This window comes from Rana temporaria, chromosome 6, assembly GCF_905171775.1.
Source record: "Rana temporaria chromosome 6, aRanTem1.1, whole genome shotgun sequence".
Lineage (NCBI taxonomy): Eukaryota > Metazoa > Chordata > Amphibia > Anura > Ranidae > Rana > Rana temporaria.
Genome location: NC_053494.1, coordinates 200,837,966 through 200,852,685, shown reverse-complemented (window position 1 = coordinate 200,852,685; position 14,720 = coordinate 200,837,966). Strand labels below are relative to the sequence as shown.

At 43.5% G+C, this 14,720-nt stretch overlaps 1 protein-coding gene across 3 annotated transcripts in view; it reads left to right on the top strand.

Moving 5' to 3' along the window:
• TMEM198 (transmembrane protein 198) overlaps window positions 1-6,395 on the top strand; it is a 59,459-nt gene extending 53,064 nt beyond the window's left edge. For 2 of the 3 annotated variants that reach the window (XM_040358077.1, XM_040358078.1), the window contains exons 4-5: window positions 3,095-3,294; window positions 5,503-6,395. In XM_040358077.1, coding sequence (XP_040214011.1) covers window positions 3,095-3,294; window positions 5,503-5,646 — 344 coding nt within the window. In that variant the 3' untranslated portion in view covers window positions 5,647-6,395. Of the gene's footprint in view, window positions 1-3,094; window positions 3,295-3,479; window positions 3,625-5,502 lie in introns of all 3 variants that reach the window. The other variant, XM_040358079.1, reaches the window with a different exon arrangement.
• Window positions 6,396-14,720: the final 8,325 nt, after the last annotated feature.

The window sequence follows — 14,720 nt, the reverse complement described above, 5'->3', positions numbered from 1 at the left end:
CCGGAACCACTAACAATTCGCCCTCCAGGCCCTTTCCTCTAAGAAACAAATCTCTTAATCTTCAGCGTGATGAAAGGCCTTTTAAACCGGCTGCAATCAAAGACGCGGTGATATCTCAATTACAGAACGTGCGGCCTGCTCTTTCATGAATTCAGAAGTTCAGATAAAGATTGGGCGTCCGGGTACGCTCTATTACGTGGGCGGCTGATAAATGGCACGGCGGCATCTAGCAAATGCTAAGACTGGCCATAAAGGGAAAGACTCTTCTGCCCAATCTGACGAAGGCAAAGGATTGTAAACGTTTTTTAGTTGTATCTTCTATGTGTTGAGGATTTGCAGTGGCCATCAATGTAAACGCTCATAATCAAGGAGAACTATTGTGTATTTTCAGTGAGCACCTTTTGAGCTATTATATACAGTGGGCCAGATCCACAAAAGGGATACGCAGGCGTAACTGCTGTTACGCCGTCGTATCCCTGTTCCTAACTATGGAACTGATCCACAGAATCAGTTTTCCATAGTTAGGGAGAAGATCCGACATGTGTAAGGGACTTACACTGCCGGATCTTAGGATGCAGTACCGCATCCGCTGCTGGGGGCATTTCGTGTCGAAATGCCGCCTCGGGTATGCAAATTAGCACTTACGGCGATCCACGAAGCTTTTACGCTTCGTTTTTTCTCCGTAAGTTTTAGTTTGCAAACGCAAAATTAGGGCTGCTTTTACAAAGTGTAAACTGTTTACACCTTGTAAAAACAGACCCTTCTGTCCAGCGACGCAATTTTTTTTTTGTTTTGAATTTTTTTTTTCCGCCGTATCTTTTTTTTTTCCCGACGCAACTTTATTGACCCGTCGCAATCCACAAAGCTCGGCGTAACGTAATTTCGCGCTATGCACGTCGGAAAAATGACGTCACGAGCATGCGCAGTATGGCCGGAGCGGGAGCGCGCCTAATTAAAATGGGAATCGCCCCCATGAAAAGAGGAACGCCTTGCGCCGGCGGAATTTAGGTTACACAGCCAAAAAAGTCTAGGTAAGTGCTTTGTGGATCGGGCACTTAGGTAGAAATTTTAAGGCAGTGTAACTTAAATGGGAATTTTTACGTTACGCCGGCTCTTTGTGGATTACCCCCAGTGCTGCACAATTCTGGCCAAAATGAGAATCGCAATTTTTTTTGCTTAGAATAAAGATCACGATTCTCTCAAGATTCTCATGGCGTAAAATCTTTCACATTATACAAAACAAATTGGGCTAACTTTACTGGTTATTGTTTTTTAATTCATTAAATTGTAATTTTTTTCCAAAAAAATTGCATTTGAACAACTGCTGCGGAAATACAGTGTGACATAAAATATAGCAACAACCACCATTTTTTTCTCTAGGGTCTCTACTAAATATATATATATATATATATATATATATATATATATATATATATATATATATATATATATTGGGCTAGATTCAGAAAGGAGTTACGTCGGCGTATCTCCAGATACGTTGTCGTAACTCCGAATGCGGCCAGTCGCATCTCGGCGCCTGATTCATAGAATCAGATACGCCTCAATGTTGCCTAGATACGAGCGGCGTAAGTTTCCTACGTCGTCGTATCTTGGAGTGCATATTTACGCTGGCCGCTAGGGGCGCTTCCGTAGATTTATGCGTCAAATATGCAAATGAGATAGATACGCCGATTCAGAAATGTACGTCCGCCCGGCGCATTGATTTACGTTGTTTACGTAAGGCTTTTTCCGGCGTAAAGTTACCCCTGCTATATGAGGCGTAGCCAATGTTAAGTATGGACGTCGGGCCAGCGTCGAATTTTGCGTCGTTTACGTCGTTTGCGTAAGTCGTACGCGAATAGGGCTGTGCGTAAGTTACGTTCACGTCTAAAGCAATGACTATTTGCGACGTAATTTGGAGCATGCGCACTGGGATACTTTCACAGACGGCGCATGCGCCGTTCGTTAGTAACGTCAATTACGTAGGGTCACGACTATTTTGCATACATCACGCCCCCTACCAGCCTATTTTGAATTAGGCGGGCTTACGCCGGCCCATATACGCTACGCCGCTGTAACTTCGGGCGCAAGTTCTTTCTGAACACGGGACTTGCCTGTCAAAGTTACGGCGGCGTAGCGTATATGAGATATGCTACGCCCGCCTAAAGATAGGTATTTGTATCTGAATCTAGCCCATAATGTTTGGGGGTTGTAAGTAATTTTCTAGCAAAAAAAAATTATTTTAACTTTAAACCAACAAATGTCAGAAAAAGGTTTAGTGTTTAACCCCTGGCCGACCACTGCGCGACGATATATGTCAGCATAGAGGCACGGCTGGGCATAGCAATATATGGGATGTCGTCTTTAAGACACGCGTGCCCGACACAAGCTCTGTGAGTGTGACTGCGGGTCCCGCGGACTCAATAGCCACTGGGAGTCCCGCAATCTGTCAATCAGCACTGTCCAGACAGGGGTCCTGCAGCCTCATTGGACAGTGAGAGGATTATGAAAACTCCTCCTCCAAGCTTTACTAAGAACTGATAGAAGTCACAAGACTGCTATATACTGCTAATGAGAAAAAGTATTTAGCAATTTATATTTACTAAAATAATCGCATTTCCATGTTCTGTGTACTGTGGGAGGCCCGATATAGTGAATGCAGAGTCCTGGGTTTAATAACCCTTAAGGGCTCCCAGGGTCAACTTTCTGAGAAAGAGGGACACATTTTAGTACAATGTTTGTAGGACACACCCCTGCGGACCACAATAAAATTATTACACAAAAAACGATTGGTTGCGCTAACAAGTGTATATTTCACCACTACCTTTCCTTTGTACTGGCTTTTCAAAATAGGAAATACAGTAACTCAGAGGTCTGAAAAGGGGTTCATGTAAAAAAAACAACATCTTATCCATTTTTATACAGGTCTATACATCAGACCACAAAGAGGGCCAAGAAAGGGAAAGGAGTACAGAGGGATTAAGTTAACAGAGGGATAGTACTCCACATTTGGGACAGTTGGGAGTGTGTATTTGTAAATGATGTATTCATATAAAATACACAACATAACATATTTTTTCCCTTGTCCTACCAGTTATCATTAGTCGGCAGCAACGTCGGGTCCAGCTCATGAAAATAAAACAGAGAGAGGAGCGCAAGGAGAAAAAGAAGAGGAAGAAGAAGCCCCACCACCATCATCCTCATCCTCAGCACAAAACACCACATCCACCCGAGCCTGCCTTCCGGAGGAAGCCCACCCCTATCCGCCGATTTGATGGCGATGTCATTTCCCCAGTAAGTGATCTGTTATGTGCGTCCTATTTGATCCCCCCCCCTGTTTTCTGTGGTTATGGGATAGAAATATAGGAACATAAGATGATGGCAGAAAAAGACCGAACATGCTACAGTACAAATCTGTTCATTTTTAAATACGAAATAAAATAACTGTATATACATTACATTAAATTCTGTTTCTCCAGGTACATCACCACCAGTGGCGGCCCGTAATGCAGGGCGCAAGGGTGCTACCCCCCTCTCCTCACAGGATCATCAACATTCATTCAGAGGGTCCCAGTTTGCCTTAGGTTGTCTATATCCAGCTCATTCTTCCCACTGACCACCAATGTAAGGAACATACTTTTCATTGTCCACCAATGTAAGGAACATACTTTTCATTGTCCACCAATGTAAGGAACATACTTTTCATTGTCCACCAATGTAAGGAACATACTTTTCATTGTCCACCAATGTAAGGGACCTTCTTCCTACTGACCACCAATGTAAGGGACCTTCTTCCTACTGACAACCAATGTAAGGAGCATTCTTTCCACTGATCACTAATGTAAGGGACATTCTTCCCACTGATCACCAATGTAAGGAGCATTCTTCCCTCTGATCACCAATGTAAGGAGCATTCTTCCCTCTGACTACCAATGTAAGGAGCATTCTTCCCACTGATCACCAATGTAAGGAACATTCTTCCCACTGATCACCAATGTAAAAAACGTTCTTCCCACTGATCACCAATGTAAGGGACATTCTTCCCACTGATCACCAATGTAAGGGACATTCTTCCCACTGATCACCAATGTAAGGGACATTCTTCCCATTCACCACCAATGTAAGGAGCATTCTTCCCACTGACCACCAATGTAAGGAGCATTCTTCCCACTAATCACCAATGTAAGGAACATTCTTCCCACTGATCACCAATGTAAGGAGCACTAATGTACCATGAGCTGTTGAAATAGTAACTATTTGGAGGGGTTCCCTGAGCCTGGAAAGTTGAAGGACTCTTCTTTAACCACTTCCCACTTGCCATGTGCATATATGGCAGAACAGCAGTGGGCTTCATCACCATGCAGCAATATATATGCATACAGCCAGCTTCCCAGTTACTGTATGGCTGATGAGAAATATGGGCCAGGTCCCATAAGTTGGGATTGACTAAAAATACACCAAAACAGTGGTGGCCAACCTTTCAGATCTCACAGACCACTAAATTCACAATTTTGGATCCCGTGGACCAATTACATGAATTTTACATGCCTTTTACACTCAACGCTCTGACTCTTTGACCCCGTCTCCCCTAACACTCTGCATCACACTGCTGCCCTATACTGACTCATCATTGGATCTCACCTCCTTATCCAGCCATGTGCTCTAGCTCCGTGCTCCCTCCCACAGTCTGTGATCAGCGCTGCCATTAGAAATCCCCTCCTCCTTCACCTCCCGCTCTCTGCACTACTCCCGGTGCCTCCCTCTGAGTTCACAGGAACCAGAACTACAGAGGAGGCATCGGGTATCAATCAGTCAATACTGTCAGCGTGTGATTGAGAACAACACTGGAAACAACATTGGGCAGTATACATCCACCACAATGACAATTTGCGGCAGAACCCATGGGAACCACCAAAACCATTGGTTGGCGACCGCTGCACTAAAACACTACATGTTTTTGATGAGTGAGCCCTTAGAGATAATTCAGCCTGCCCATGGAATAAACTAACAGCAGGGGTAGTGAGGCAGTCATCAGTGAATGGCTTCAAACATGCTTGGGACAAACATAGATCTATACTCAAGAAATAAAGTTAGAGCAGGCTCACACTGCGGCGGCACGACTTCGGGGGCGACTCTGCAAGGCGTCCTGAAGACGACTTCAGAGGCGATTAGCAAAATGACTTCTGTATAGAAGTCAATGCAAATCGCCCCGAGTCGCCCCCCGAAGTCGTACAAGAACCTTTTTCTAAGTCGGAGCGACTTGCGCCGCTCCTATCAGAACAGTTCTATTGCATAGAATGGGACGCAACTCGTCAGGCGGCTCAGCCAGTGTGAACTGGCTCTAAATATAAAAAATAAAAAATAAACCCAAAAAACAAACAAACAAACAAAAATATGGGCAGACTCGATGGACTAGTCTTTTTCTGCTGTCACTTTTCTATGTTTCTAAATAATCAAATACGTTTTCAGTTGAAGCTTATACATCTCCCTCTTCCTCTGCAGAGCTACATTCAGAGTTTCAGAGACCAGCAGTCGGGTTCTTCCCGAGGCCGGATCACTGGAGCTCACACGGTGGTGGACCTGGACTATGACTGTGGATCCCGCGTGCCGCTGACAGCGGGAGCGGCGTCGGCTGTCCGGGTATAACACAGAATGAAGAAAGCGGGGAGGAATGGTAGGAAGAAAAACAAATATTGGGGTCAGTCCGACACTCAGGCATTGCGCTGTAAGAACTCCATCAGGGAGATCCATCACCCATCGCAACATTCCAACAACTGTGCCGGCACAACGAGGAGCATCAGGGCCCTCCATAAACTGCGTCCACTCTGCATTGACTCCCACCTACCTCTCTACAGTCACTCATCACATAGCCATTCCTACCTACCTCCCTGCACTGCTACTTCAAGACCTCTCCCTATGTGGGCCTTCTCCAAACCCTTCTGTCTTCGAGACTGAATCCACTGGATGACCGAGCCAGGCAGTACGCTTTTGTGCCTACACCCCCCCCCCCCCATCGAGTTTCGTCTCCAAGCTTCTGCTTTCCTGAGCCTATTACAATGTCATCTGCTGGCCAAGTATAGTAACTCCGGGGCATGTTTTTTATTTCAGTGTACAAACACAGACTTGTGTACATGGTGTATATTCTGCAGAAAACGATCAAAGTTATAAGAAGACTCATAACTTGAAGGATCCAACAGGAGAGACGAAAAAAAAAAAAACTTCATTTCAGGAAAAAAAAGCCACAAGACTGATTTGGTCGGTTGTATTAGACTTTTCTGGAACTTTTCAATGGGTGATTTTTAAATTATTGTTATGGGTGGGGGAGGGTGGCAGAACGTGGCGTTTTTCAGGTGCGTGTTGCCGTGTGGTTGTTGGTGAGGGGACATCACCAAAAAGACGCAGACACAGTTTAACAGTCTTATGTAATTCATTCATTGACCTCATATAGGAAGTTTATCCATATTTTACGATATGTAGAACAAGATGGAGGTCCGTCTTTGCAACGGCTTGTGGATGGTTTGTAAATCTGGGGATAGGTTGCAAGGAAAGGTGCATGTTGTGGTATATACTCACTGAACACATGGCCTTAAGTTGACCGTACACTAGTAGAATTTTGTATGAAATATTTTGTTTTAAAGCGGAGGTCCGCCAAATATTTTTTTTTTAAAGTCAGCAGCTACAAATACTGTGGCTGCTGACTTTTAAAATAAGTATGTCGGCACCCGAAGCCGATCTCTGCCTCGGCTCTCGGATGCTGCCACCGCCATCTTCGGTAAGGGAATTAGGAAGTGAAGCCTTGTGGTTTCACTTCCTGGTTCCCTACTGTGCATGCGCAACTGGCGCTGCGCAATGCCACTGATCCCTGCTGTCTTCTGGGACTCGTGTGTCTCCCAGAAGACAGCGGGGGGGGCGCCGGACGTGGCGTAGATTCCCGCAGATAATGCAGGGATCTATGGCCGGAAGTGGGTGCAGATACCTGTCTTGGACAGGTATCTGCTCCCCCCTGAAAGATACCAAATGTGACACTGGAGGGGGGGAGGAATCTGGACAGTGGAGGTTCCATTTTTGTGTGGACCTCCGCTTTAACAATGCATGTTCAATTCTAGTGGAGTCAAATTGATGTACGTTTTCTATGACAGGGAGGTGAAAATTCAAACTTTTCAGTAAAGTTTTCATTCAAACTTTCAAACGACATTCGCTAAGCCATCGACTAGTGGTGCACCAAAATGAAAATCCCTGTGCCGAAACCAAAAATTCAGGATGGGCTTGGCTGAAAACCGAAATGGACAGTTTAAAAAAAAAAAATTAATTTAAAGCGGAAATAAACCCACCTGTGAAACAGTTTCATTTCCGGCACGTGCCGGAAATGTAACACCCTCATTGGTTGTGCTCTCAACCAAACTGTCAAACCATCCAATGGCTGGTGTCATAACTGTCTCCTCATTGGTTCACTGGCTGTGATTGACAGCAGTAGGAGCCAATGAGCTCCCGCGGCTGCCTCAGCCAACAAGGAGAGGGAGTCCCGGGACAGCTGAGTCTCTCCTGCACATGGCTGGATCGAGAGGGGGTTCAAGTGAGTATTGGGCTGTGGTGGGAGCTGCACACAGAAGTTTTTTTTACCTTCTTGCATAGAATGCATGAAGGTAAAAAACATTCAGACTTTACAGCCATTTTAAAGTAGATCAAAACTCAATCACTGAAATCTTGTAAAGTTGTAACATGTTAATGTCATTTCAAAGGCCATTTTGGTTAAAAAAAATGATCTGGTGATCCTGCCATGAAGATCCTTGTTCAGGCACTTCCTGTTCATGAGTGACAGCTGTTTGCTGATTGTGCTCTTGTGTTCTCACCCTGTCGCATGTGCTGCTTGCTTTGGCATGGTCCAAGAAAGCCGGTAAATTACTTGTCTTGCCTTGGGTGCTGACAACCCACGCTACGAAAATAATTTTACTGTTAGGGGTCCAAACAACTTGGGAAATTTTATCAAGGGGTCACGGCCCTAGAAGGTTGAGGACCACTGCCGTAGGTGAATGAAAAAAAGAGTGAAAATACTGAAAAAAATGCATCACAGCACATGAAAAACAGACAGGTCCCCTTTTTTTTTAATGTACAGACGATTCCCAACAATGTGATGCAAGTGCGCTGGGTGCGTTTGCAAGGTGCAAAATGAATGACAACACAATGCACTACGCGGCTGATCATGCGTTATCACACAGTGAAATGCAAATTTTATTATGCGTTACCCCAACGCACAGACGTGAAGAAAGCTTTAGGATTTAGATCTACTATTATTATACTACCCAGTGAAAAAAAGTATAACATTATGCAAAAAAAAAAAGGAAAAAAAAAACACGAATACCTCTGACTCTTCAAAATGTCTATTTTGTACCGCATCATTTTATATGGTTTCCAAACAGCTGTTACAGGGCTTTACCCCCATATACTTGTAGTAGTTGACACGCGGTACCTTAATCCAGATATGCACAAATCATGGACCTGCACACTGTCCCCAAAGCATATATCCTATATGACAGGTAAGATATCAACAGCCATGACTTACTATATGTACAAAGACTGTTTTATACTTCTTGGGATTTCATAGGGTTTAGAATCCATCTTATTCAATTTAGCGGTTCAAGAAGAAAATCCAGTACCATTGGCAATCAATCCTGTATTATTGGTGTAAAGTAAACAGCGATTGGTTGTTATAGGTTCCCGTCCTTGGTTTCTTGCACTGTTTATTGAATAAGCCCCATTTGATTGCAGCCATTTTGTATTGGGAAAGCCATGAAGAACATTGGACCTTTGAATCTGGAAATAGTGTTTGACAGTAAAGACGTACTGGGCACGGTACAGGTGGTTGGTTACAGTCAATGGGACAGTTGCGTACCATTGACTTTTATTTCTGTAAGGTCATCATAACTAAGATAAGAATTGTGGTAGCCTAGAAAATGGTGGCTCTTACTATAGCCTCATACACACGGTCGGACTTCAAACAAACTTTTCCGTGGATTTTTGTTTGAAGGCCGTTAGCCGGGAACACCCATAGCATACACACAGCAGGACTTTTTCTGCAAACTTTCCCAAAATCGTGTGATTTTTCTGCTCTTTACCGCCACCCTATGGTCAACTTCTGCTATTGTTGGTTGATTTTAACATTGGTTCTGGGCATGCGTGTTTGTACTTTGGACTAAAGTCTGATGGATTTCTGTACACACGATAGGACTTTGCACCGTAGGATTTTTATTGCCGAAAAGTTTGTCCGTTTGCAGAGCGAACTTTTGTCCGATGAAAACCGAAAAAGTTTGTCCGATGGAGTGTACACACGGTTGGATTTTTTTTGAAAACTTGCTCATTTTGAAGTTTGTTGTCAAAAAGTCTGATCGTGTGTATGGGGCTTATGGGTGGGCATACTTTCAAGAATAGTATGTGTTGCCTACATATAGCCTCGTACACACGTCGGACATCAAACAAACTTTCCAAACTTGTCCGAAGAGATTTGTCTGGTCACACCCATAGCATACACACGCTCAGACTTTTCTACGAACTTTTCTAAAACTTTCCCAACATCATGTGTTTTTTCTGCTCTTTACCGCCACCCTTTGGTTAACTTCGGCTATTGTTGGTTGATTTTAACATTGGTTCTGAGCATGCGTATTTGCACTTTGTACAAAAACTTTTGTTGTCGAAAAGTTTGTCCGTTTGCAGACCGAACTTTTTGTCCGATGAAACCCGAAAAAATTGTTGGTCCGATGGAGCGTACACACGATCGGACAAATTCGAAAACTTGCAGATTTTGAAGTTTGTTGGCAAAAAGTCCGACCGAGTGTACAGGCCTTTAGGCCCCTTTCTTTTATTAAAGTGCCTAAAAAACCAACAGGCCTGTATTGCTCCATAGCCACCAATCCATAAGTTACATAGTAGGTGAGGTTGAAAAAAGACACAAGTCCATCAAGTCCAACCTTTGTGTGTGATTATAGGTCAGGGTATGAAGGCCCGTACACACGATCTGACTTTTTGACAACAAACATCCGACAGACCTGTTTTTGCGGGCAATCCGACCGTGTGTACGCTCCATCGGACAAACTTTTTCGCTTTTTCATCGGACAAATGTTCGCTGTGAGAACAGACAAATTTTCCAGCAAACAAGTCCATCGGACTAAAGTCCAAACACGCATGCTCAGAACAAATGCTAAAGATCAGACAACAATAGCACAAGTTGCCCAAAGGGTTTGCGGTAAAGAGCAGAAAAACCACGTAGTACTTCTATTAGGTCACTACATCCGTGTTTGTTGGCTAAAAAAGTCCCACCGTGTGTAGGCATACCAAGTTCATGGCCAACGCCCTTTGGAGAAAAATCCACGCAAAAGTCTGTTGGAAGTCCGATCATGTGTATGAGGCTTTACATTGTATATCCCTGTATGTTGCGGTCGTTCAGGTGCTTATCTAATCGTTTTTTGGAAACTATCGATGCTTCCTGCTGAGACCACCGCCTGTGGAAACCATCCATGAAAAAATGCCATGCAAACACATAATTCATATTAAAGTTATGATGACATGAAGTCACCAGCTCTCCAAATAAATGCATTTCACATACTGCGAAGACAACTTCTCATTAGTCATAAGGAACCAACATTTTTGTGTCTCACAGGGTCCCTTCCTCAAGCTGACACTACAAGGAAGGGACCCTGCAAGGACACAAAATGTTAGTTTCTTATGACTAGTGTGATGCCACTAGGGTTGCCACCTCATCCCTTTAAACCTGAACACATATGAATTACACAGTTTCTGAGGCTAATTTAATGCAGATAAGGCACCAAGTGAGTTTAATTACCACCTTAATCAGCCACAGAACCTGTGTAATTAATATGTGTTCGGGTTTAAAGGGATAAGGTGGCAACCCTAGATGCCACCCAGGGCCGGGACAAGGGTGGGAAAGAGGGGAGGCCGCCCAGGGCGCAGCTGTAGAGGAGGGCACCCCTTAGCACATGCAAGCTACAGATCAGTGGCTATCAACCAGGGGCCGCAGTTTCATATCTGCGCTTACCGCTACTGCTGTTACACCATGCTCCAACGTACCTGCTGTCCACCCGATCTGCCCACAGCTGACACAAAAATGCATGTGCATCTGCCTTCTAACCACAAGGAAGCAAATGACTGGCCATGCAGGGGCAGTGCACACTCCATGCCAACCATGGGCAGTTGGAGCAAGGGGGCAAAAGATGGACACAAGATGGCACATCCATTCTTTGGCATGCATTAGGAGGGGGGCACAGTTCTGTATCCTTGCCCTGGGCGGTGGAAAAACCTGTCCCGGTACTGATGCCATCTTTACAATAAATAAATGAATCACGGTTATTTGGAGTGCCGATGGCTTCGTATTTTCCTTATTGGTTATGGAATGGCTCTATCCATAGCAACCACTTTGAGCACCTACCAGTTATTCAAAGGTGGTCACATACTGTGATGGGTTCATCTTCTATTTGGACTATATTATGATGAACCGTTGGGTACGAAATATCGGTAGAGGTTTCCATTTTTTTATGAGCCTTTGCCCAACTCACAAAATGGCTGCTGTCACTTCCATCGTGCTGTGAAAGAACGAAGGCGTTGGTAGGACGCATAGGCTGTTTCGCTGTGTCTGTGGATGAGAGGCCTTTGGCTTGCCTGTGAGAAGGTGATCGGTAACGTTCTGTTTTGGGGAGGGGGACCTTTTCTCTTGTTTCAAATATTTTTATCTGTGCCAAACCCTGGAACCTTTGTAAATATGACCCTGTTCTTCATTGTTAAAGTAATTTATTTCAGCTCTTCTCTAATGCATCCTGTTTCTTTGTCTCTTTTTCACTTTTGTGATGGTTGACATATTATTTATTAAAAAAAAAAAAATCCTATGTTATAAGTCAAGGTCTCCTAGGTCCCTAGACTTACTTTATCAAACGTACTGAAGGATGGTCTATTTTTGTTTGCCAAAGCAACCAATTAAATGTATCCTTTGTCATTGGTTACAAAACCTTTTCCAAATATGAATTAACTATTCAGATTTTAATCATGGAACAAAAATACTGTTCCTACACATTCCTTAGGGTCCAGTTGGTGCATACCGTGTTTCCCCCCGAAAATAAGACCTACCCCAAAAATAAGACCTAGCGTTATTTTCCAGGGGGGCTGCAATATAAGTAATTCTGATTATACATTACTGCACATAATAAATGAACACGTTTTGATCATTGAGAAAGTAAAAAAAAAAAAAACCACGGAGGCCAGAGTGAGAGGTTTATTAGCATAGGCAGAAGAGACATGAATATAGGCAGACAATGTGAGATGAGTAATGGGGTATGGTCACCGGGAGGATACACATCTCATCCGTTTAGCAGTACACTGAATCACATCAAACATTCCTCATAGTCGCAAACATACCAACTTCCCTGAAACCAGCTCTTTTTCCATGTCTAAATACCATTCTGCACTTTCTAGTACGAAACCTGACTAAATTCATTCTCAAATTCCAGCTCATTCATACACTTCCACTTTCCAATGCGTAGTTCATCCCTGGACATTATCTAAACAGCAACCACTAAAAGAGGAGGGTGGCTAATCTGGATGGAAGTATGACATAAAAAGGAGTGTGGTTGGATGGATCAGACTGTGGCTGTAAAATATTGGTAAGTTAATTGTCTAATTTGCCTTTTTTTTTTATATCTTGGGGATATTGCTGGGCATTTCCAAAATATGAAAAGATATGGAGGTTCCCAACCGTTGCTGGAGTATAATGCAAAACAGGTGCCATCCACTTCAAGACACGTCTAAACTACATTCCAATGTGGAATGTATTTGCTTAATGCCTTAGTGCCTAACCCGTGGCACAGGGGCTCCAAAATAATATATTTATTTTCAGGGAATAGTTAGAAATTATGTTCATTTAAAGAGTTTCTCTTCAGAAACACATTATTGCCGCGTACACACGGTTGGAAAATCCAACAAGAAAAGTTCGATGTGAGCTTTTGGTCCGAAATTCCGACCGTGTGTATGCTCCATCGGACTTTTGCTGTCGGAATTTCCGCCAACAAAACATTGAGAGCAGGTTCTCTATTTTTCTGACGGAAAAATTTCCTATCGTCTGTATGCAATTCTGACGCGCAAAAAAAAAAGAGATAAGTATTCACAATTACTGGTCTTGCCCAATGAATACCTTGCATAAACAGTTTCAGTGATACAATTAGGCCTTTTCTTAATGTGTCTAACAAAAAGCTTGTATTACTCCACAGCCACCAATCCATATGTAAACTATCCATAAAAAAATACCATGCTGTCATGAGCACATAACATCCTGATCCTTCATAACTGCTGGTCTTTTTCCAGCATCCTGGTTTTGGCTGTCTGTTTGTCCCCCTGCAAGGTGATTAATGTGGCCAGTCTCTGGGTGGAGACTAAACCTGATTTAAGCCAGCCAAGCCTGTAGTCTTATGCATGTGATAGCATGTGTAATACATGCTCAAGCTCCCTGTCTGTCAGTCTGCCCTGCTCTGCTGTTTGGATCCCCTGTTTACGACCTTGGATCGACTACCCTCTGAACTCTGCCTGCCTTTTGACTACGGATTGGACCCTGACTACTCCAAACCTTGCCTGCATTGTACCTGGACTCTCATTGAACCACTTAGCCTCTCTACCAACTGCAAGTACCTGTTTGCTTTGCTCAGTTTGCGCCTGCCCCCGCGTGGTGGTCAGGCACTTGTGTCTGCTTGCCTTATGGGAAAGGGGGCTGCTATAGGTGAAGAAAACAAAAGCTAACTATAGTGTCTGACCATCTGCGTTAGGGGTAAGCATGACAAATGCAACCACATAATACATTATTGAAGTCATGATGGCAAGACAAATTGTGAAGATAGCATTGCATAAGTCATAAGGAAATAACGTTTGGTTCCCCAGAGGGTTCCTTCCTCAAGGTGACACTTTTGAGATCCTAACTGGGAAACTGGGTAACCCAATGTCCACCCAATCCAGCTGCTCTACAACATGGAAATATTGGGGCCTATTATCTCCCTCCATTTCTTGACTTCAAACAATATAGTTACATGTACTATAATGCAATTGAAATATTATCTGCTGCTGCAAACGTGATTACTTTAATATCTTGATCAGCTATCCACACATTTATATATCCGCAGTTTACAATAGGCATTCTGACCCAAGCCTAAGGCAGCCTGAAATATTAATAAGTAATATTGGTGGTAGGTAAGCTGTGAGGGGTATCCAGACTTTTTACATTTATGGTCCACTTAAGGCCTTCGTGAACAGGAGCATAAAGTGGCATGAGGGACTTTGTCTATGGCTATGAATTCTAAGGATGACGTTATTGCCTTGCATTAGCAATTACCCCAAAAGCATTCATCCCAGGACTACCAATTTAAGAGGAAGATGGAGCTGCAAGGGAGATGGAGCTTGGATTGTGTGGCTGTAACGGAAGTCATATCTCAGGCCCCTGGTGCGCTAGGAATTTAGGAGGCCCACTGATTTGTAGAGGTGGACATCAACTTAATACGATCAATGTGAACCTAAATATGCATGGTCAGATCAAAAACTATATACAACAATATGTCTAACCCAGTGTTTTTGAACCTTTTATTCAGTCTCGAGGCACCCCATTCTAAAATGTAAAGAATGATTCTAATAGTTTTACATAATGCAATAACATCCACACATGTAGGACACCGAACATTAGA